Here is a 23,253-nt window from a genome sequence, read left to right as displayed (position 1 = left end):
ATTCTTCATTGACTTACTATTATTACAATAAACAAAAAATTTACTGATAAGAGTAATACTTATCGATTTTGAAGAGATTGGCTTAATCCTTCCAAAATGAATCCCAACTTCACTTGTACTACTTTCACAGTCCTTACACATTGCCCTATACTTATTTGTGCACATGTTATCTATTTAAATGCACTGACCCAATAAAATAAAATCTCTACCCTAGGTCATATAATACAAAGGTTGAAGAGCACTGTCTGCAGTAAGAAATGTCATTCTAACACAAAGTGGAGTTACTTTGTTCTGGAAATGAGGAAGCACTGGGGAAGGGAGAAAGGGAGGAAGGTAGCCTATCAAAATTAATCCCTCTCCACCACTCAAAAGTTTCTTCAGCAAAAAGTTAGTACACTCTAGAAACAAGCAATGAAGCTTTATAAATGTTCTTTGTTCTTTTGTTCCCATGTAAGTCTGGATGCAAGATTTATTTCTTCATCACACTAGTGGGTTCCCAAAAGAAGACAGCAATTTAAATAAAAATCTTGAGTGATTACCATGCAGTTAGGCAAGGCATCTGTAAAATAATACAACCGCTGGACTAGGATTAAAGGAGAACTGGGTTCTTTTCTTGGCTTTGTGGCATATGTAATTTTACACAAGGCAAAAATCACAACCTCTCTAGGTCTCCTTTTTCTCATCTCTCTAACGTGGGGGTTGGGCTAAAAATCCTCCAAGGCCCCTTTCAGTTTGTGATAAGACTTCAAGTCGCCTTTTCACCCTGAAGGAGTCCACTTCAGTCCGCAGCAACAGTTTATTTTCTGAGTCACAGCTTATTTCTCCATGCTTATCCTAAAAATGCTGTGCCCAAACAGTTCTAAGCTCTCCAGATTTATTCTCACTCAGAAAGAAATGGTCTTTCAAGACACACTAACAAAAGATGTTTCAAAAAGATTTTAAAAAGGTAAAATTAGTTTACTTAAGTATAAAGACCAAAAAAAAAAAAAAAAAAAAAAAAAGCTCTAGCCTGCATTCAGATATTGATACAATTTTAGGAAAAAAAAGGCACCCTAAAGCAACTCTACATGGTAGATGGTTTAAATACTTCAAAACAAAGAGCTCACGCATAGAAAAAAGCTGCTGACATACAACCATCACTCTCCTGTTTTGAAGACACAGGAAAAAAAACCAAAAACAAAAACCTGTGTTGTTCAGACAGGATTTACATTCCTCAAAGGAGCAAATTTGTAAGGAAGAAAATCTCTGTAATTAAAAAGGAATCCGGGAGGAAACAACCTTTTTATGGACCTTTTCACTGTCCAAATTCAAGTGCATTTTCTCGTACAATGTACTTCTGTGATTAACTCACCGCTACACGTTTAAGGAACCCACACCCACACTTAACACTCTGTCGCACTCTTCCGACCGGTCGGGGTGGCAGCGTGGACGAGTCACAAGATAGCGGCGGGAGTGGAAATTTCCTCTCCCCTGGAGTGGGGCAGGGTCTGGCTTCACCGAACCGCTCAGCGGGCCGGGCGCCTCCGCCAGGGCCTCTCGGGTCGGAGCGCTCCGTACAAAGGAGGCCCGGGGGCTCGGCTCCCGCACGCTCGGGGCCCGGCTCTGGGCAGGGGTCCCCGGCTTCCGGCGCCGCGCCGGGCGGGAGGCCCGGGCAGCACGTGCGCCCTGCTCCCGGCAGGGAGGGAGGAACCGGCGCGGCCAGGCCGGGCTGCCCGAGGGCCCCGCTGCTTCGGGAGCGAGCGACGGCCAGTCCGGCCGGCCCGGAGAGCAATGAATGGGGCCGCACTGCGCCGCCGCCGCCCGGGTTAGGGTCGAGCGGTCTGGGGCCCCGGCGTGGGGAGCCGCCTCCCGCCTTTCCGTTCCCACCCGACCGCGCCTGGCGCCCCCGGGACCGAGGCCGGCCCCGGACGCCCAGCTGCCGCCCGCTCACCCCAGCTCTTGGCGGTGCGCCCCAGGAACTCTCCGGTGGTCGGGTTGTAGATGAAGAGCTTCCACTCCGCCAGGCTCTGGTTGAGGGACTTCTTCTCGTTCTTCGTCATGGTGCGCGCGCGGACGGCGAGGGGAACTGCGGCCGCGGGGATGGAGGCGGCGAGGGCAGCGGAGGCGCGTCCCGGCTCCGGCGGCGCAACCCGGAGACAGCAGGGGAGGGTGGGACGGCCGAGAACACCTCCTCGTTACTGGGAGTACTCGAGCCGACTGCGCCGCGCCGCGCCGGGCGGCCGCTTGGGCCGCGGGAGCCTGACGTCTCCGCCTGCCGCAGCCAATCCTCGCGCCGCTCGGCCCGCGCCGCTGCCGCCTCCCGCCCGCGGCCGGGGCGCTGCCTGAGGCGGCTAGGACGCCCCACCCCGCCCCGGCCCCGGCCCCGCCCCGCAGTAGCCTCGGGGGCTCCCTCAGCCCGGGTCAGAGGAAGCGAGAAGTACGTCTAAAAATCTGAAGGTTTAGTCGCACGCACTTTTAGAACAATAGCAAAAGGCGGGCGTCCCCGCGCCGCAGGTTGCTTAGGAGGAGGACTGGGGTTCCTGGGCGTTCCTGGGCGCCGGGGCGCTGAGAAGATGCTACCCGCGGCGGGCGGGCGCGGAGAGCACGAAAAAGACTCCAGTCGGTCCGCGGCGTCCTCTTCGAGGGAACTTAACCGTCCCCTCCCCGAACTGCCTCCCCGACCGTCCCCAGGCGTTCTCTGGGCTCTGTGACGTTCCTACAGGACGCTCTCTGGGCTCTGTGACGTTCCTACAGGACGCTCTCTGGGCTCTGTGACGTTCCTACAGGACGCTCTGCGGGCGATCGCGCGGGGCTCCCACCGTGTACACGGTGCACTGCTGTTCCGAGAACGTCCTCGCTTGGCTCCTTTAAAGGATTCAACCGGGAGCCTCGGGTCAATGGGAATTCCGTTCTAAATATGCCAGTGAATGGAGTATAATTTTTCTCCGGATTCAGTTGAATTTATCAATGAAATCTAAATACGTGCTTTCCCAAGGGCCCTGGCAACTGAAAGCTCCCAGCTTTTGCCCAGACGCTCCTACTCTTAACCCACAGGAAATGGACACTCGTGGAGGGTCCACGCCTGTGTAGCGTCGCCGGCTTTTCATCTCCCCTGTAGAGATCGCGGCCCTTGGGCGGAGCTGAGGGTGCCGATAGCGTTTTCCTCCGCGAGATGGAGCTGACGAGTACGGGGCCCTCAGACTCACTGACAGGATGAATGACTTAATAGGAATTTGCACAGAAGGTACGGGGTGGGGCGGGGGGGGGGTCTGTTGTTGTTTTTATTTATTTTTATTTTATTTTATCTTTAGAAAAAAAGCGCTGCCTCCGTTTTATTAGCAAATAAAAATTATGGAGAAATGTAACAGCCAGCTTATTGTTTGGAATGATGAATTATAATCTCTCTGGAAGTTTAAACAGCCTGCAAATGGATAAATTTTTCTTTTTCCTCACTTTTCTTACCAAAGCAAGAAATAATGAATTATATCTCCCACAAATGGAAAAGTGGTAAAATACATTACTATGAAGTGCTTTTTTTCACGCTTGAGAAGCTAAATTTATAATTATGACATTGAAAATAACCAAAATCCATTTACCTTTTGAGCTAATGACACCAAAAGATTTGTAGAAGCATTTTGGAGAGTTTGGCATGAAATCAGTATTAGAAATAGCAAAGCACCATGCAAGCAGACTGGAATGCACTTCTTTAAATCATAGGCAAGATTGAAAGAACTAAAGAATGGAAGTAGGTGCCGGGCGCGGTGGCTCACGCCTATAATCCCAGCACTTTGGGAGGCCGAGGCAGGCGGATCACGAGGTCAGGAGATCGAGACCATCCTGGCTAACACGGCGAAACCCCCTCTCTACTAAAAATACAAAAAAAATTAGCCGGGGGTGGTGGCTGGCGCCTGTAGTCCGGGCAGCTCGGGAGGCTGAGGCAGGAGAAAGGCGTGAACCCGGGAGGCGGAGCTTGCAGTGAGCCAGTGAGCCGAGATTCCGCCACTGTACTCCAGCATGGGCGATAGAGTGAAACTCCGCCTCAAAAAAAAAAAAACAAAAAACAAAAACAAAACATGGCAGTAGTTAACTATTTTCAACTCATTACAAATATAACTACAGGTTAGAGGAGACCTAAAATACTGGTAGAGTTCATAACAGGCTTTTACATTCAGGTAAAATGGAAGATATTTAGAATGAAACAAAACCTGTCCACTTCATTTACATTATATGTGTGCGTGTATGTGTGTGTGCTAATAATAAGCGTGCTTTGATAACTAATTACCTGGCACACAAAGAAAAAGTGGTAAAGAAGAATATTATGAAATAGTGTTTCAAACAGATTGGCTGCTGTCAAGGATTTGTAGTTTGTATGTGTTTATTTATTTATTTTTTGAGACGGAGTCTTGCTCTTGTCACAGGTTGGAGTGCAGTGGCTCGGATCTTGGCTCACTGCAACCTCCGCCTCCCGGGTTCAAGCAATTCTCCTGCTTCACCCTCCCAAGTAGTTGGGATTACAGACGCAAGCCACCACGTCCAGCTAATTTTTGTATTTTTTAGTAGAGATGGGGTTTCACCATGTTGGCCAGGCTGGTTTTGAACTCCTGACCTCAGGTGATCCGCCCAGCTCGGCCTTCCAAAGTGCTGGGATTACAGGCATGAGCCACCACGCCCAGCCTGTAGTTTGTATATGTTTAATGGTCATTAATATGACTTTCATATTTAGTGTTTGTGGTTTTCCAAATAAGGATTTAAATAGAAATATATAATTCAGTGAGCAGTTTTGAAACGCATGACTAGTTCAGTATAGTAACTAGATCCAACAGATTTCAGTTTGGTGACATTTTTACATTTTACTCCAAAACATGGAAACTATTTATTTCTCTGATATACGGTAAGTTGAGCATTACCTGGAAGAGAAAATCCTGTGTGTACTGAGAACCACTGGCCTACCAAGTATGAGTAGATGAAATATAAAATTTAATTACAGTTACATTCTCTGTCAGTTTATTTTACTCTAAGTTTCTCCTTTGAAGGAGAAGTTACTTTGCTAGATAAAATACAGAGTGCCCACCTAAATTTAAGTCCAGATAGATGATGGATATTTTTTTGGTATACATTCCATGCAATATCTGGGACATAGCTACTCCGCCACAATTATTCTTGTCTGTTTGAAATTCAAATTTAACTAGAAATCTTGTTTTTGTTTTTGTTTTTTTGGAGACGGAGTTTCAATCTTGTCTCCCAGGCTGGAGTGCAATGGTGCGATCTCAGCTCACTGCAACCTCTGCCTCCTGGATTCAAGTGATTCTCCTGCCTCAGCTTCCAGAGTAGCTGGGATTACAAGTGTGTGCCACCACACTTGGCTAATTTTTGTATTATTAGTAGAGACAGGGTTTCACCATGTTGTCCGGGCTGGTCTCAAACTCCTGACCTCAGGTGATCCACCTGTCTCAGCCTCCCAAAGTCCTGGGATTATAGGCATGAGCCACTGCGCCCAGCCTATCTTGTATTTTTTATTTGCTAAAACTGACAGCCCTACCTGTAGAGGATACTTAGGAATTCCACAGTAATAATAAAGATCTCTTATAAATAATTAACTAAGTCCTGGGCTCCGTACTACTTGCATAGTGTGATTTATTTCTCAATCTTTACAAATACCCTAATTAGGAGGTACTGTTTCCCTAATTTTGTAAATGAGGGAACTGCATTTACAAAATGGTAATTAATTTTGTAATTAATTCTCTAATTACAATTACTGAAATTAGAGAAATTAACTCATCCATGGTTAAGAAGCTAGCAAATGACAGCACCTGGATTCAAATACCCACCTCTCCTCCACCACCTAATACTATTAATACCACCACAGTAGGCCAGGCGAGGTGGCTCATGCCTGTAATCCCAGCACTTTGGGAGGCTGAGGAGGGCGGATCACGAGGTCAGGAGTTCAAGACCAGCCTGGCCAACATGATGAAACCCTGTCTCTACTAAAAATACAAAAATTAGCCAGTCACAGTGGGGGGACGCCTGTAATCCCAGCTACTTGGGAGGTTGAGGCAGAATTGCTTGAACCAGGAGGCGGAGGTTGCCGTGAGCCTAGATCATGCCACTGCATTCCAGCCTGGGTGACAGAGCAAGACTCCATCTCAAAAAAAAAAAAAAAGCAGAATGTTGAGTTACTGAAGCTGGGTGTGTGGAAAAAAAAAGAAGTAACTTTTTTTTGAGATAGGGTCTTGCCCTGTTTCCCAGGCTGGAGTGCGGTGGTGCAATCATAGCTCACTGTAGCCTCCACTTCCTATACTCAAATGATTCTCTTGCTTCAGCCTCCTGAGTAGCTAGGACTACAGGCATGCCACCATATCTGGCTAATTATTATTATTATTTTTTTTTTTTTGAGATGGAGTCTCCCTTTGTTGTCCAGGCTGGAGAGCAGGGGTTCAATCTCGGCTCACCACAACCTCCATCTCCCAGGTTCAATTGATCAATTGATTCTCCTGCTGCAGCCTCCTGAGTAGCTGGGACTACAAGTGCGCGCCACCATGCCCAGCTAATTTTTGTATTTTTAGTAGAGACGGGGTTTCACTCTGCTGGCCAGGCTGGTCTCGAACTCCTACGACCTCCTGACCTCATGATTCGCCCACTTTGGCCTCCTAAAGTGCTGGGATTACAGGCGTGAGCCACCAGGCCTGGCCACATTTGGCTAATTTTTATTTTGTTTTGGTAGAGATGGGAATCTCACTACATTGTCCAGGCTGGTCTTGAACTTCTGGCTTCACTTCAAGCGATCCTCTTGAGTTGACTTCCCTAAATATGGAATTACAGGTGTGAGCCACTGTCCCTGGCCAAAAAGCAGCTTTTTATCTGAGGAAGACTAGCCCCTTTAAATTATCAGGCCCAGAGAGTCATTGAAATTAAATCCATGGAATGAAACTCCTCCTTGAACTAAATCATTATCTCTTGAAGCCACTTCATTTCTGTAAACCAGTGAATTCCTGATGAACAACTTTTGCAGTTGTCCTTTTCTCCTGATTCATCCTTTTTTCTTTAAAAACTTAAGCCTCTCTTTTGTTCCCTGGAGCACTCGCCAAGGCAACCTGGAAATGTGTCCTGGGCTGCACTTCTCAACCTTGGCCTAAATAAACTCTCTATATTAATTTTGCCTAAGCGTCTTCCTTTTAGATCAACAGGTGATGGGTACATGAGGTTCATTATACTGTGTTTGCTTTGTATATGCTTGAAATTTTTCATAATAGAATGCTTTTAAAAATTGGAGCAGATGTGAAAAAGATATTGGGGACAAAGGATGGCCAATTTTCCTGATACACATTTTCGTGGTTCTTTTATTTGAAAAAATAACCAAAAGAAGGTATAAATTTGGCTGGGCGTAGTGGTGCATGCTTGGAATCCCAGCTACTTGAGAGACTGAAACACAAGAATCACTTGAACCCAGGAGGCAGAGGTTGCAGTGAGCTGAGAGTGAGATGGTCTCAAAAATAAAAAGAGGGTATAAATTTAACACTTTTAAAAGGAGATATTTTAAAAAGCTGATGTCATAGGAAACAGATAATTCTGGGGACATAAGAGAATTGTTCTTGTATTCTAAATAGTGACCGCAGGAAAATTTAAGAAGTTACTTTATCCGTAAGATAAGTTGATTATATATCTGTAATCAACATATAGATATGTATGTATGTATCTATATACACACTCATATATATACATACATATATATATTAGGCACAATCAGTGACATGAAGAAAATTATTGGAATTTAAAAATATAGTTGCTAAAATTAAAAAATCAATATAAGGACTGAACAGAGAGGTCCATGGAATCTCCTAAAGCATAAAGCAGAAAGATAAAAGGAAATGAGAATATTTTTAGAAGTCCAAACACATACAGGGTTAATCCAGGAAGGATGCTGTTCAACTAATAGTTCCTGGATTGACACTTTGTATGTTTTCAGAAGAAAGACAAGAAAATTCAGGGGAGAATATAATGAGAGAAATAATAGAAGAAAGTTCCCCAGAGATAAGGACAGGAGTCTTCAGCCTGAAAATGTATGCTGGTGCCAGGCATAAGAAATAAAAATAGACCCATACTTAACCATAACCTTTTGATTTTACAGTACAGAAAATACTAATAGAAGATCCCGAAGGCTTCCAGAGAACAAACAACAGGCCAACTACAACAGAACAAATGTCTGAACAGCACCAGTCTTCCCATTACACTCAGGGCCAGAAGACAGTGGAGTGCCGCCTTTAGAGGAATAAGTCTCAGAATACCATATCCAGTCAAGCTGCCACACATATTCAGACATGTCAGAACTCAGGAAACTCATGTCTCATAAAGTTTTTCTGGAAAAAAAAAAAAATCAATTAACAGTGGGCCAGTAAAAAGGCAAAGGAATCCAAGAATGAGAAAAACTTGGGATCCAAGAAAAACTAGTCCTAACCCAGGAGTGCAATGTCAGGCAGGCCTAGAATGACAGCTGTCTGGCAGGCCAAGCGAGCAACTGGTTTCCAACAGAGAAGAATGCCTGCAAGCAGAAAGTGGAGTCCGTGCCACGGAGTGTGGGATTAAGATCCTGGATAAATTTAGTCCTATGATGAAGGCATGTGCTGCTTTTGTTAAGAAGCAAAAGGAAAAGCAATGAAAACCAGCAGAAAACTATGTTACAGATATAAAGCACAGTAATTGAGTGTTTGAAGATGTAATCATTCAGCCCTGGTGTTTGATGCATCCTCTTTCTAGTGGCATAGATTACTGATAGAGATTTACCTTTTCTAACTGATGCACTTTGTTCTGCAGTGAATCCTATTTACATAATCAAAACAATATAATTGCAGTTTATTGACTTTAAATACTTAGGATCAGCAGAATGACCAGTCATACAGCAAAATGTCCATGTTATAAACTCTGACAATACAAAAGTACTGGTGGAGCTGACAGAGGCAGGAGGTCTATAGAGAAGTGAGAGTTGAAGGAAGATGTAGAAATGTTCATTTCTTTTTCATACATAATAAGGAGTTTAGAGATCCTATTTAAAGACAGGGGCCAGGCGTAGTGGCTCACGCCTATAATTCTAACACTTTGGGAGGCCAAGGCAGGTGGATCACTTGAGGCCGGGAGTTCGAGACCAGCCTGGCTAACGTGATGAAATCCCGTCTCTACTAAAAATGCAAAAATTAGCCCTGTGTGGTGGTGCACACCTGTGATCCCACCTACTCAGAAGCTGAGGCAGGAGAATCACTTGAACCTGGGAAGCAGAGGCTGCAGTGAGCTGAGATGGCACTACCACACTCCAGCCAGGGCAACAGAGAGAGACTCTGTCTCAAATAAATAAGATGGTGGAGCTGGAAGTAAAAGTTTTAAAATTGTAAATATCACCAACAGAATAACGAAATAGTACTATGATTAACAAAATATAAATGGAGGATAAAGTGGAACAATACACAAATAGCTCATTTATCATAACAGAGACTTAATAGTGCTTGGAATTGACTAATAGAAAAATAGGTATATAAGCATGTTGCTTAGAGCCAAAGAGAGAGCAGATGAAATAAAACTGGAAAGGACTGAAAGATCTTGGATATTTTTCTGGGGGATATAGGCAGGATATAAGTACTTTTCATTCTTAGTCCTTTTGTACTTTGATTTTTTTTTTAATTATGTATATGTTGTATTACTTTGATGGTTTAAGTAAAGTGGTTGGGAAAAATGGACTTAAGCTGGCTCCTCCTATTATGAACTCTGAGCCCCACAATTCCTAACTGCATATTTTTTTCCTCCTTAAAGATTTAAGTTCACGCTTGTAATCCCAGTACTTTGGGAGGCTGAGGTGGGAGGATCACCTGAGGTTAGGAGTTCAAGACCAGCCTGGCCAACATGGTGAAACCCCGTCTCTACTAAAAGTACAAAAATCAGTCTGATGTGGTGGCAGGCGCCTGTTATCCCCGCTACTCAGGAGGTTGAGGCAGGAGAATCACTTGAACCCAGGAGGTGGAGGTTGCAGTGAGTGGAGGTCATGCCACTGCACTCCAGCCTGGGCAACAGAGCAAAACTCTGTCTCAAAACAAAAACAAACAAAAAATTAGCCAGGCGTGGTGGTGGGCTGTAACCCCAGCTACTTAGGAGGCTGAGGCAGCAGAATTGCACAAACCTGGGAGGCGGAGGTTGAGGTGAGCTGATATCACAGCATCGCACTCCAGCCAAAAAAAAAAAAGAAAGAAAAATTAAGTTATTTAGTAACAGGATAAGAAAATTTAAATAAACTGAGTTACTAGCTACTAGGTGAAACCAAATGAAATTTTGACCTATGAAGATAGCAATTTCATATCATTCAACTTATTGTATGCTCTTCTCATTAAAAAGTATAAATGGGGCCAGGCACGGTGGTTCATGTCTATAATTCTAGCACTTTGAGAGGCTGAGGCAGGAGGATTGCTTGAGCGCAGGAGTTCAAGACCAGCCTCGGCAACATAGTGAGACCTCATCACTGAAAAAAAAGTATGAATGAAGCCAAAACTACAGTAGCTATGGACTCTTGTATACTATATACTTAGTATTTTATATTGATTTTTCCATCTAACTAAAAATATAATTTTTAAACCCCACAGAGTTGTGTCAAAAACACAAAATTATTTTTAATTATAGAAGGGACTAAGATATCAATCTCCAGTGAGTTTTGATTTACTTTTGATTAATATGTCAGTTACAGAACAATCTGCAAATTTAACTCAAATTTGAAATATTATTATTATTTATTATTATCGAGTAGCTTCCTGAGCCAGAGTAGGCTTGCACAGCCTCCCTCAAATGTGAATTTGTTTATTTATTTATTTATTATTTATTTTTTTATTTTTTTGAGGTAGAGTCTTGCTCTGTCGCCAGGCTGGAGTGCAGTGGTGTGATCTCAGCTCACTGCAACCTCTGCCTCCTGTGTTCAAGCGATTCTCCTGCCTCAGCCTCCCGAGTAGCTGGGACTACAGGCATGCGCCACCATGCGCAGTTTTGTTTTTGGCTTCATTTATACTTTTTTTTTTTTCAGTGATGAGGTCTCACTATGTTGCCCAAGATGGTCTTGAACTCCTAATTTTTGTATTTTTAGTAGAGATGGGGTTTCACCATGTTGGCTAGGATGGTCTCAATCTCTTGACCTTGTGATCCGCCCGCCTGGGCCTCCTAAAGTGCTAGGATTAAAGGTGTGAGCCACTGCGCCCAGCCTCAAAAGTGAAATTTAAAATGAAGGTATCTATTAAATTGTCAGGCCCCTTGGACCTGTAATATTCTGAAATAATACATACTACAGTTTTTCTATATACTTCTTTTGTGAAGAGCACTGACTCAAGATGGGCTAGAAAGAATTTCCTTCTGGAAGGACAAAGCAGACCAAATAATGATGTCTTATGCTTCATCATTGTTTGTTTTTAATTTTGTTTTTCCTTATTTAAGTTGCCTCTTGAGATTTATCAATGTTTTACAGCACCTTGAAGGTATTTGAGTCTCAAAATAGCCCTAGGGCCGGGCACAGTGGCTCACGCCTGTAATCCTAGCACTTTGGAAGGCTGGGGGGGTGGATCACCTGAGGTTGGGAGTTCAAGACCAGCCTGGCCAACATGGTGAAACCCTGCCTCTAATAAAAATACAAAATTAGCTGAGTGTGGTGGAGTGCACCTGTTATCCCAGCTACTCGGGAGCCTGAGCAGGAGAATCACTTGAATCTGGGAGGCGAGGTTGTAGTGAGCTGAGATTGTGCCACTGCACTCCAGCCTGGGTGACAGAGTGAGACTCTGTCTCAAAAAAAGAAACAAAAAATTTCTTTTTTTTTTTTTGGATAAAACTCAAATGCTCCTGCCAAATATGAGGCATTTGATTCCCTACTCAAGAATCCTTCATAAGTCTTATCATCCTAAACTCGACAATTTATTTCTGATTGTCATCATGAAGAACAATTTATTTCTCATGAAGAAAAGCTACCAAGGATGTGTAGCTTTTCGTTCACATTATGATTCTTAACATGGTAGTAGGTTAAGCATGTCTTATCCACTCCTAGATCTTCAGGGAAGGGTCCCTCCAGATGAGTTGGCTTAAGCCCCTCTGTTCATGGATGAGGAAACTGAGGCCCAGAGGGACTGAGAAACTGAGTCTACACAGAAATTCAATGAGATGCATAAAATGAGACCAGAGCTCAGCTCCTAGTGGGGCTTTCTTTCTGTTATTCTGTGCTTTTTTTTTTTCTTTTTCTATTTTTAACCTCACCATCATGCAATATGCCCATGTACCGTGCCATTTCTTTAACTCAGAAACTCACTATCAAATTCGATCAAAATTTTCAAACTCTCCATACATTAAATATCAGTACTTTAAAAAATTATCTGGACGCAGTGGCTCATGCCTGTAATCCCAGCACTTTGGGAGGGTGACGTGGGCTGAACATCTGAAGTCAGGAGTTCCAGACCAAATTGGCCAACATGGCAAAACTCCATTTCTACTAAAAATACAAAAATTAGCTGGGCGTGGTGGCAGGCCCCTGTAATCCCAGCTGCTGGGGACGCTGAGGCAGGAGAACCACTTGAACCTAGGATGCAGACGTTCAAGATGGGCCAGAAAGAATTTCCTTCTGAAAGGGCAAAGCAGATCAAAGAATGATGTCTTATGCTTCATCATTGTTTGTTTTTGATTTTGTTTTTTGAGCCAAGATTGCACCAGCCTGGGTGACAGAATGAAACTCCATCTGAAAAAACAAAAACAAAAACAAAAAAAAAGTCTAAAATGTACTTTTGTAAACCTGAAAAATCATGATTTTTTTTTTTTTTTTTTTTTTTTTTGTGAGACAGGGTCTCACACTATTGTCCAGACTGGAGTGCAGTGGCACGATCACAGCAGATTGCAGCCTCAACTTCCCAGGCTCCAGTGATCCTCCCACCTCAGCCTCCCAAGTAGCTGGGACTACAGGTGTATACCACCAGACCTGGCTAATTTTTTTTTTGTAGAGATGGGGATCTTGCCTTGTTGCCCAGGGTGGTCTTGAATTCCTGAGCTCAAGTGATCCACCTGCCTTGGCCTCCCAAAGTGCCTGGTCGATCATGATTCTTTAATAGTCTATGATTTTAAAAGCCCTTCATTGGTCTGGGATAATGAAGGTAAAGAAAATACTTCCCATATCTTGAAGTCTAGGGCATCCTTCTATGAATAAGGAAATGTTGCCTAAAAGAAAAGTAGGACCTGTCTTTCGCATCCCATCTTTATGTGAACAAAGATGTCTCACACACAGTGATCGGAACTCATTCCTTCTATTCCAACAAGTCATGGGCTTCTGGTGTGTCTGCTAGACAATGCTCAGCGGAAAGTTGGAGCAATTCAAAATTTGAATTCAATTTCCTAGTTGCTAGGATTGTGTTATCTGATTTTATTAAGAAATAACCGATGGAGCAGTGTGAAGAGCGGAGAATGACCCCCCAGACCAACCAAAGCTCACGACCCGCTGCATCCCGCGCCCTGCGCCTGTCCTGCCAATGCTGCCACCATGCCCAAGAGAAAGGCTGGAGGGGATGTTAAAGGAGATAAAGCCAAGGTGAAGGATGAACCACAAAGAAGATCTGCGAGGCTATCTGCTAAACCTGCTCCTCCAAAGCCAGAGCCCAAGCCTAAAAAGGCCCCTGCAAAGAAGGGAGAGAAGGTACCCAAAGGGAAAAAGGGAAAAGCTGATCCTGGCAAGGAGGGGAATAACCCTGCAAAAAATGGAGATGCCCAAACAGACCAGGCACAGAAAGCTGAAAGTGCTGGAGATGCCAAGTGAAGTGTCTGCATTTTTGATAACTGTGTACTTCTGGTGACCATACAGCTTGAAATACTATTTTTTTAATCAAGTTTTATAAAAAATGTGTAATTCTGTTTTACCTTTTTTTTAAAAAAAAAAAAAAAAAAAAAACTTTGTTGTGAGCACACAGAACACTTCATTGTTGTTTTAAGGGGGTGGGGCATATGTCCCTAACAGAATGTCGCTGAAGCTGGATTGATGTGGGGAAAACACCTTTCCCTTCTAGTTTTGAGAGACTTCCTCTTGGCTCCCAGGAGGAGGGATTCCCTGACTTTGACACACATGGCCCCTTGGCACAAAAGCCTTGTGGTATGGAAAAACAAATTCGTTTTTATATCCTCTTCTCCCTTGCCACCTTTCAGCACAGGCTTAACTCCCTTAAACCCAGACATCTGTTGAGACCTGACCCCCAGTCATTGTTTACCAGTGTGTCAGGCAATCTGGACTTTCCGGTGATGCCACTGAGATGGCACCCCTCAAAAGAGCAGTGGTTTCACGTCTAGATTGTGGATCTTCAGATAAATTCTGCCATTTGCATTTCACTTTCTGAAAGTCAGGATTGGCTCCTGAAAAGTTCTTAAACAACATGCTAAACGTGAAATGTCAACCCTCACTCTATACTCTTCCTGTTCAGAGCATCGGATGAAGACTTCATTGGGTTTTATAGTGGCTTCCTGATTTTTGGTAATCCATTAAAGAAGGGAGTTTGAAAGTTGTTATAGGCCGGGCGCGGTGGCTCCCACCTGTAATCTCAGCACTTTGGAAGGCTGAGGTGGGCGGATCACAAGGTCAGGAGATCGAGACCATCCTGGCTAATATGGTGAAACTTCGTCTCTACTAAAAATAAAAAAAATTAGCTGGGTGTGGTGGCAGGCGCCTGTAATCCCAGCTACTCTGGAGGTGAGGCAGGGGAAACACTTGAACCCGGGAGGCGGAGGGTTGCAGTGAGCCAAGATCACGCCACTGTGCCACTGTACTCCAGCCTGGGTGACAGAGGGAGACTCTGTCTCAAAAAAAAAAAAAAGAAAAAAACCCAAGAAAGTTGTATACTGGTAACGATTGTCTGCCTAGGTCCTGCCTGAAATACCATGATTGTTTATGGAAAGTATCTTTAATAAAGCTGGATACAGTTTGGCTTGGGATAAAAAAAAGAGAAATAACTGACTTAACATTATTTAAATAATTCATTTTCCTTTCAGGTTGACTTTTTGTTTTTAGCGGAAAATAATTGTGTCAGAGAAGTAACTACGTTCTTTTAAACAGGAACTACCTTTCACAATCTTATTATGAGGAACATGAGGGAAATTTTAAATGTCTAGGCAATATCACAACAATATTTCCTAAGAGACTTGATAATGTCTCCAGGGGCATGGGAATTCAAGTTCCTTGACTCTAGTTATTGTGTTGCAACTGACTCACTCTAAGATCATAGCTTAATTACTTTTACATAAATCACTATCTCTAATGCATTGTATACAAGTACATAACTCTACCTTACTGGGAATATTATGAGGAAAATTATCTTTTGTTTAAATGTTGGTTTGGGAGTTAGGAAATATCCATGAATACATATTATGTTTCAACTACCTGCAAATCACATAAGCTTGTATTAGTCAATTATTTTTCCATAGCAGAAAACAGAAAGCAGAATTAAATTGACTTATACAATAAGGGAATCAGCTGGGCATGGTGGCTCATGCATGTAATCCCAGGACTTTGGGAGATTGAGGCAGGCGGATCACTTGAGGTCAGGAGTTTGAGACCAGCCTGGCCAACATGGTGAAACTCTGTCGCTACTAAAAATACAAAAAAAAAAAAAAAATTAGTTGGGCATGGTGACAGGTGCCTATAATCCCAGCTGCTTGGGAGGCTGAGGCAGGAGAATTGCTTGAGCCTAGGAGGCAGAGGTTGCAGTGAGCCAAGATCACACCAACTACACTCCAGCCTGGGTGACAGAGTGAGACTCCATCTCAGAAAAAAAAAAAAAAGGGGGAAATTTACAGGGATGAATATTGCTGAAAACTCTAGAGGTTACTGGCTTCAGGAAAGTTTTGATCCAACGCCCCAATGATATGAACAAATCCTGAACTCCTGCTTTCCATTTATTGGTTTTTATCACCTCAGGGTTAATTTCCAGAAGCTTCAGAGCCTCCATGCTTTCAGGTTCAAATCCAATAGAAAAGAGAGACTTAGCATAATCAATAGCTTAAAAAATTTTTTTTTGAGGCAGAGTTTTGTTGTGTCACCCAAGATGGAGTGCAGTGGTGTGATCATGGCTCACTGCAGCCTCAGCCTCCTGGGCTCAAGGGGTCTCTTGACTCAAGAGTCTTTCTTGAGTCTCTTGAGTCCAGGTGCATACCTCCACACCTGGTTAATTTTTAATTTTAATTTTATTTTGTAGAGATGGGATCTTGCTATGTCGCCTAGGCTGGTCTCGGACTCCTGGCCTCAAGTGATCATCTTGCATCAGCATCCCAAAGTGCTGGGATTACAGGTGTGAGCACTGCCCTGACTTGGTTAGTGTGTTCATCCTAAACTAATCATTAAAGACCAGACAGATGGAATGTGTTGATTGAGTCAAGCCCAACAGGATCTAATCTTGACCTTGGGGGTGGAGTCAGTGTCCCTTGAATACATCATGCAGAAATTTGGAATAGTGTCAAAAAGAGGGAAGGCAAGATAAATCCTAAAACTTTCTATTTATAATATTTATTTATTTATTTATTACTTTTTTAGATTTTTTGAGACGGATTCTTGCTCTGTTGCCCAGGCTGGAGTGCAATGGCGCAATCTCGGCTCACTGCAACCTCTGACTCCCTGGTTCAAGCGATTCTCCTGCCTCAGCCTCCCGAATAGCTGATATTACAGGCACCTGCCATCATGCCCAGCTAATTTTTTGTATTTTTAGTACAGACGTGGTTTCACCATGTTGGCCAGGCTGGTCTTGAACTCCTGGTCTTGATCCACTCACCTCAGCCTCCCAAAGTACTGGGATTACAGATGTGAGCCACTGCACCTGGCCACAACCTTCTATTTAAATGCCTTTAATAACTAGCATTTCAACCTAGAGTCATTCATGCATTTGTTAACCCATTCAACAAACATTCAGGGTTCACTATGTGCAAGGTCTTGACTCCATTTCCAGGCTCCTCTTTAAGAGCAAGCACCAAGAACTTGTCCTCAGACTGAAAACAGAATTATGAGAGCGATTAGGAAAACAGGCTTCCTAAAAACTTCCATATTTTTAGGCTGGTTCCTTACATTTTCAGGTATCTAGGAAAGGAAGAGAAACAACCATCCACCTTCCCACAAGCCCTACCCAAGCACATCCTCCGAACCTATTCTCAGCCCCTCTTTAAGCCTCGTGGTCTATATATTCACTAAGATCCTTTCTGGATACAAGATATACAATGATATTGTGATTTGACATTGACATTTAAAAACAGACTCTTGTTTTGCTTTGTTTTGTTTTGAATGTCCAAGGAAAGATAAGCACATTCTAGTCTTGAAAGAGATCACCCTTTACCTAGGTTAAGAAGAGGGGTAATTAGAGCATTTAGTGGTTGGACTTAGGTTCCCATGTGCCGCCTAAGTCCTATGTGGAGCTAGATCAGACAACTCAACCTCTCTAGCACGTGGGTTATACAAAATGAGAAAGAACAGGAAATGCTCGTATATATTTTGGATGTTGCCACTGGCTGAGCAGGAAGCTGCAAGAGAGATAACAGATGATTAAGGCCTCTCCCCAGGCTCCCTTTGGGAAAGCAGCCTTTGGGAAAACACGTGTAGAAAATGAGAGACAAGTACCACTGAAATGCTTCAACCATGCTTTGTCCATGTCTGCGCTGTTTACAAAGCATTCTGAAATAACCAAATGAAGTTGCTCCACATCCAGAAAGGTCCTGGTGATTGTACAGTGGCCTGGTGTTAAGTGCAGCTTTTTTTTTTTTGGTGCTAAATCTGTAGACCCTGAGAATAAATCCATATGTATTTCCTTTTCTTGGGGAAAGAAATGTTCTGGCACTCAGCAGGATGTCCTGATCCTCTTCGTAAGGCTTTGGTGCTTGTTCCAGTGTTCCAGGTTGAGGGCAGGCACACCTAAAGTAAAGGTAGAAAGTGAGAGAAGAACTGAAAAAGGGAGGCCAAGTTGGAAAACTCAAGAAAGACAATAGCAGGCCTGGGAACTCAATTTGGAAAATGATAGGAAGTAAAATGTCCTTTGATTCTCCCCAGGATTCAACTCGAAACCACAGTAAACATGTTAACAGGAGTCTTACACATAGTGCTGAGGGAGGAAATGGCAGTCCAGTACAAAGGTGGGATGTTATTTCTATGACAAATGAAAGTTGGCCCCCAAGAAACTCAAATCCTAGCTTCAGTGTGCATCTTGGCCTTGTGTTGTGTTCTGTGGGACATTACCCAACAGTATGGCTTCTGAACTGACACAGCCACTTACTGCCTGTAGCCTTTGGGGATGGACTTTTTCCAACAAGCTAGTACTAGCAGAGATTAACTTCCTTTTGTGGTTCCCAGATTTACATATAGAACTGATCCTCAAACTATTACTTTGGAAGTTAGAACAAAGTGTTGACTCGCCAAGTCTTTGTAAAGGGGGCTTAGTTACATGATGCCCTTCAGGCACTTCGGGCTTCTTAGATGTGCCAGTCTTTTAAAGTGAATGTGTTTTGATTTCTGGGGTTAACTTCGGGGTTGGAAGGCGGGTGCACACACCAAACAAAAGGCTTGTTGTCTTCATCATTTTTTTTCCAGGGACCCAGGAAATAAAGGTGCCTTCTTCTCACAGCAGTGGTCTGTCAGTCTTTTCTGGCAGCAATTGAGATTCTAAGGAAGCAGTTAATATGTCTGGTGCAATAAATGTGACTGGGAACTTCTGCCTGTCTCTTAACTATCCCCACCTCCTCTCCAGGCTCAGCACTTCCTTTAACACTGGGGTCAATGCTTAGGATAGGGTTGGTTTGACTCTATCCTGCCACTGCCTTGGCCTTAGTTTCCAGGTTTATAGTAACTGGTGTCTGCCTCACCTTCCTGTTCCTGGCTGACCCCTGCTCTGTTCCTAAGTCCCTGGTAATTACAGTCCCCTCCCAGTTTCTCAATGAGGTGGTTGTTCTCTGTCCCCACCAGTAACTAGATTCGCCTGGCCTGGAGTCCTAAACTCCTATGCCTGAGTCATTCCCATATATCTCAGATGTCCTTGGCATAGAATGACTTGCCCACTCACCTAACAAAGTATAAGAGTGTTCATATTTTCACTTTGGGCATAGATTTTAACTTTGCCTTAATTTTTTAAAATTTTTAATAAGCAGAAAAATTCACAACTGAATTATTAATTTGTTAAATGCCCTGAATCTCACTGAAAATAACTTAATTGTTAACATTGAATTGCATCAGCTGACAGGAACACAAATAAGACGGGCTAAATAAATGGTAGTATCACCTAACACCTCATAACATAAGCAAAAGGAAACTTATTATCAATGCGATATGAACAACAAGTGCAAACATTCAATAATATGTGAACCTGCTGTAACAACCATTCTGGTTAAGGCTCCTGTTTTAGTTTTCATGAGATCAAAAGCTTAAGAATTCAGAATTGTAGTCATCCCCATTGAGTCAATTTTCGTAATTTATATTGACCAGACCTTGGTTATACAGCATCTGTAGCTGAAAAGTGATAGTCTGCTCTTGGTAAACTCTCCGTCTTTCACATTATGTGGAGTTTATCTCCTCCTTGAACTCTTGGTAGAACATTACATTATGGACCATATGGACTTGTTTTCTTTCTTGAAGGTAGATCTTTGACTATTTCTTATGTTACTATTGATAAGTTCAGGCTTTCTGTTCCTTGAGTCAATTTTGGTAATTTATATTTCTTTAGAAAGCCATTCTCATGGTCTGGATTTTCAAATTCATTGGAATAAAGTTGTACATAGCACTTAAAAAATCTGAAATCTCTGCATCTTGTTTTCCTCTTTGATGTTATTGTGTCTTCTTTCTTTCTTTCCTTCCTTCCTTCCTTCCTTCCTTCCTTCCTTCCTTCCTTCCTTCCTTTCTTTCTTTCTTTCTTTCTTTCTTTCTTTTCTTTCTTTCTTTCTTTCTTTCTTTCTTTCTTTTCTCTTCTCTCTCTCTCTCTCTCTCTCTCTCTCTTTCTTTCTTTCTTTCTTTCTTTCTTTCTTTCTTTCTTTCTTTCTTTCTTTCTTTCTTTCTTTCCTGGTTCATACTTGCCAAAGGCTTTCTATGTTTTGAGCTTGTTAAAACATCAAATTATAGTTTTTGGTTTTCTATTTCATATTATCTGTTTTATCTTTATTAATTCCTTCTTTCTACCTTCTCTGGTTTGTTATTTTCTAATTTCTAGAGTTGAAAGCTAAGTTCACTTATTTTCAACCTTTCTTGCTTTTCAACATCTGGATTTAACGTTATAATTTTCTTCCTGATAAACAATTTTGTTATTTCTCAGAGTTTGAGATGCTTTGTCCTCCTTGTCACTGATTTCTAAATAATCCCACTGCCCAACGCTGTGGGAAAATTACCCCCACTGATAGAAGACTTTACCATGTGACTTACTTTAGCCAATAAAACATGACTGGAAGTGCAGCCCACAATCTGAACCACAGTGTGATTCCGTCGTCTTTCTTTTCTTTCTACCACAAGACCAGCAGTGTCCCACACAGGGCTGTTTCTTCAGCCTGCACACCAGACTGCAGATGACAAGGAGCATGACAGCTGACCTGGGATGGTGATGGAGCGAGGGAGAAATAAATCTCTTGTAATCTCCTGATACAGTCTTAAATTCTCCAGTATGCATTTCTAAAGAATTAAACGTCTTCCTATATAGTCAAAATAACATTTTCATATCTAACAAAATTAACATTGATTTCTTTTTTTTTTTTTTTTAGATGGAGTCTCGCTCTGTTGTTCAGGCTGGAGTGCAGTGGCACGATCTCAGCTTACTGCAGACTCTGCCTCCAGGGTTCAAGCGATTCTCTTGTCTCAGCTTCCCAAGTAGCTGACACTACAGGCTTATGCCACCATGCCCGGCTAATTTTTTGTATTTTTAGTAGAGATGGGGTTTCACCGTGTTAGCCAGGATGGTCTCAATCTGCTGACCTTGTGATCCCCCCATCTTGGCCTCCCAAAGTGCTGGGATTACAGGCGTGAGCCACCATGCCCAGCCCGATTTCTTAATATTATCTAATACTTAATACATACATACTCAAATTTCTTCATTTGGCTTCCAAATGTCATTTATAGCTGGTTTGTACAAATCATGAACTAACCCAGAACCACATATTCTATTTAATTATTATTATTATTATTATTAATTTATTTAACTGTTTTAAAACTAGAACAACCTCTTTTCTTATTACACTGATTTTTTGAAGAGACCGGGCCTCCATCATATAATTATGTTTTTTATCTCCTATGACCAGAGAGTGACCCAAGTGCTATAACTTTGGTACAGCATGAGTAACCAGTTTCCCATTCTTGGAGCTTTAAGATCAACTGATAATCCTTGCCTGAATTGATAATTTCCTTAGGCACTGCAAATGATTCTTTCAGTGTAAAGTAACAGTATAAATGTAAATGTAACCTATAAATGTATAAATGTATGTATGTAGAGCTTTCCTTTCTCATCAGGGGTCATTTTGGTTTCTGTAGTAGAGTTGCTACTGGAAAGACAGGATAAATGCCTACTTCTTCCTCGTTATCCACTTTCAAAGTGAACAGTTGTTTCAAATGGTGACACACAAGCTTTTTCCCTGGCTTTCTCTTACTGTTATAGACTTCTGGATTTTTGGAGATTTGATGTGTTTCAATCAACCATAATACTTTTTTCTTTTTTGATGTTCGAAGTATTTCTTATGATATCCCTAACGATTTTTTTTTCTCTTTTAGCTGGAGTGCAGTGGCGCGATCTCGGCTCACTGCAACCTCTGACTCCCTGGTTCAAGCGATTCTCCTGCCTCAGCCTCCTGAGTAGCTGGAATTATAGGCACGTGCCACCATGCCCAGCTAATTTTTGTATTTTTAGTAGAAACAGGGTTTCACCAGGTTGGCCAGGATGGTCTCGATTTCCTGACCTTGTGATCTGCCCGCCTCGGCCTCCCAAAGTGCTGGGATTACAGGCATGAGCCACTGTGCCCGTCCCCCAGTGAAATTATTAATCCTAGTAGAATTCTTCACATAGGGAAACAAAAGCACAGAAACCAGTCACTGGACTCAGTAAGTCCCTCGAAATGATAAAAAGGGGAGAAAACACAAGACAGATAGGCAGGACCATAGCCACAGTCTGCCTGAGAGGGGCACAGTGCATCACAGTGCATCAGATTCTGTGTACAACAGAAATCTGATTTGTCCCTTCTTGTCGCACTCCAAAAAACAGAGGGCCACAGGCAATGTTAGCTCTTAGAAAGAACCACCCCAAAATCATCATGGTTCACCTAAACAGCCAAACTGCTTCACCAGCTCATGCCCCTTCAAGCTAACACACTGTGTAGGTGAGATAAAGAACTAGTTGCACACCTTCAGTGATTAACAATCTATTTGGTGCCAGGCTGTAGTGGCACACAGCTGTAGTTCCAGCTACTCAGGAGGCTGAGGCAGGAGGATTACTTAAGCTCAGAGGAGTTCGAGACCAGTCTGGGCAACACAAGGAGACATTGTCTCTAAAAAATAAAAATAAACAATCTATTTGGGAATAGTCACTGAGTTAACAAATATTTACTGTTAAGATGATGGGACAATAGGGCTAGGAACGATGGTTTATGCCTGTAATCCCAGCACTTTGGGAGGCTGAGGCGAGCTGATCACTTGAGGTCAGGAGTTTGAGACCAGCCTGGCCAACACGGTGAAACCCCATCTCTACCAAAAATACAAAAATTAGCCAAGCGTGGTGGCATGTGCCTATAGTCCCACCTACTCTGGAGGCTGAGGCAGGAGAATCGCTTGAACCCTGGAGGCAGAGGTTGCAGTGAGCCGAGATTGCGCCGTTGCACCCTAGTCTGGGCAACAGAGCGGATTCCGTCTCAAAAAAAATAAAGGCTGGGTGCAGTGGCTCATGCCTGTAATCCCAGCACTCTGGGAGGCCGAGGCAGGTGGATAACCTGAGGTCAGGAGTTTGAGACCAGCCTGGCCAACATGGTGAAACCCTGTCTCTACTAAAAATTCAAAAATTAGCTGGGCATGGTGACTCATGCCTGTAATCCCAGCTACTCGGGAAGCCGAGGCAGGAGAATTGCTTGAACCTGGGAGGTGGAGGTTGTGGTGAGCTGAGATCACACCATTGCACTCCAGCCTGGGCAACAAGAGTGAAACTCTATCTCAAAAAAAAAAAAAAAAAGAAAAGAAGAAAATAAATTCGAGACCAGCCTGGCCAACACGGTAAAACCCCATCTCTACAAAAAATTCAAAAATTAGCCGGGTGTGGTGGCTTG

At 43.0% G+C, this 23,253-nt stretch overlaps 2 protein-coding genes across 5 annotated transcripts in view; one reads left to right on the top strand and one right to left on the bottom strand.

Annotated features, from left to right (window-relative positions):
• ATP1B3 (ATPase Na+/K+ transporting subunit beta 3) overlaps positions 1-2,249 on the bottom strand; it is a 47,820-nt gene extending 45,571 nt beyond the window's left edge. For 3 of the 4 annotated variants that reach the window (XM_050778136.1, XM_050778138.1, XM_050778137.1), the window contains exon 1: positions 1,931-2,234. Coding sequence is in view for 3 of the 4 variants with exons in the window: in XM_050778138.1 (XP_050634095.1) it covers positions 1,931-2,039 (109 nt within the window). In the remaining variant the exon portion in view is untranslated. Of the gene's footprint in view, positions 1-1,930 lie in introns of all 4 variants that reach the window. The other variant, XM_050778134.1, reaches the window with a different exon arrangement.
• Positions 2,250-13,121: 10,872 nt separating this feature from the next.
• On the top strand, positions 13,122-13,844 carry LOC126947473 (non-histone chromosomal protein HMG-17-like). The gene has a single exon (XM_050778139.1). It carries the CDS (start codon positions 13,505-13,507, stop codon positions 13,775-13,777), a length of 273 nt encoding a protein of 90 aa, XP_050634096.1. The 5' UTR covers positions 13,122-13,504; the 3' UTR covers positions 13,778-13,844.
• The last annotated feature ends 9,409 nt before the right edge of the window (positions 13,845-23,253 follow it).

Source organism: Macaca thibetana, chromosome 2 (genome assembly GCF_024542745.1).
Source record: "Macaca thibetana thibetana isolate TM-01 chromosome 2, ASM2454274v1, whole genome shotgun sequence".
NCBI classification, from domain to species: domain Eukaryota; kingdom Metazoa; phylum Chordata; class Mammalia; order Primates; family Cercopithecidae; genus Macaca; species Macaca thibetana.
The sequence above is the reverse complement of the archived record's forward strand: the minus strand, read 5'-3'. Positions and strand labels throughout refer to the sequence as shown.

What these genes read in the sequence shown, in the direction of transcription:
- LOC126947473 (XM_050778139.1), top strand. Translation starts at nt 13,505, where the DNA reads ATGCCCAAGAGAAAGGCTGGAGGGGATGTTAAAGGAGATAAAGCCAAG.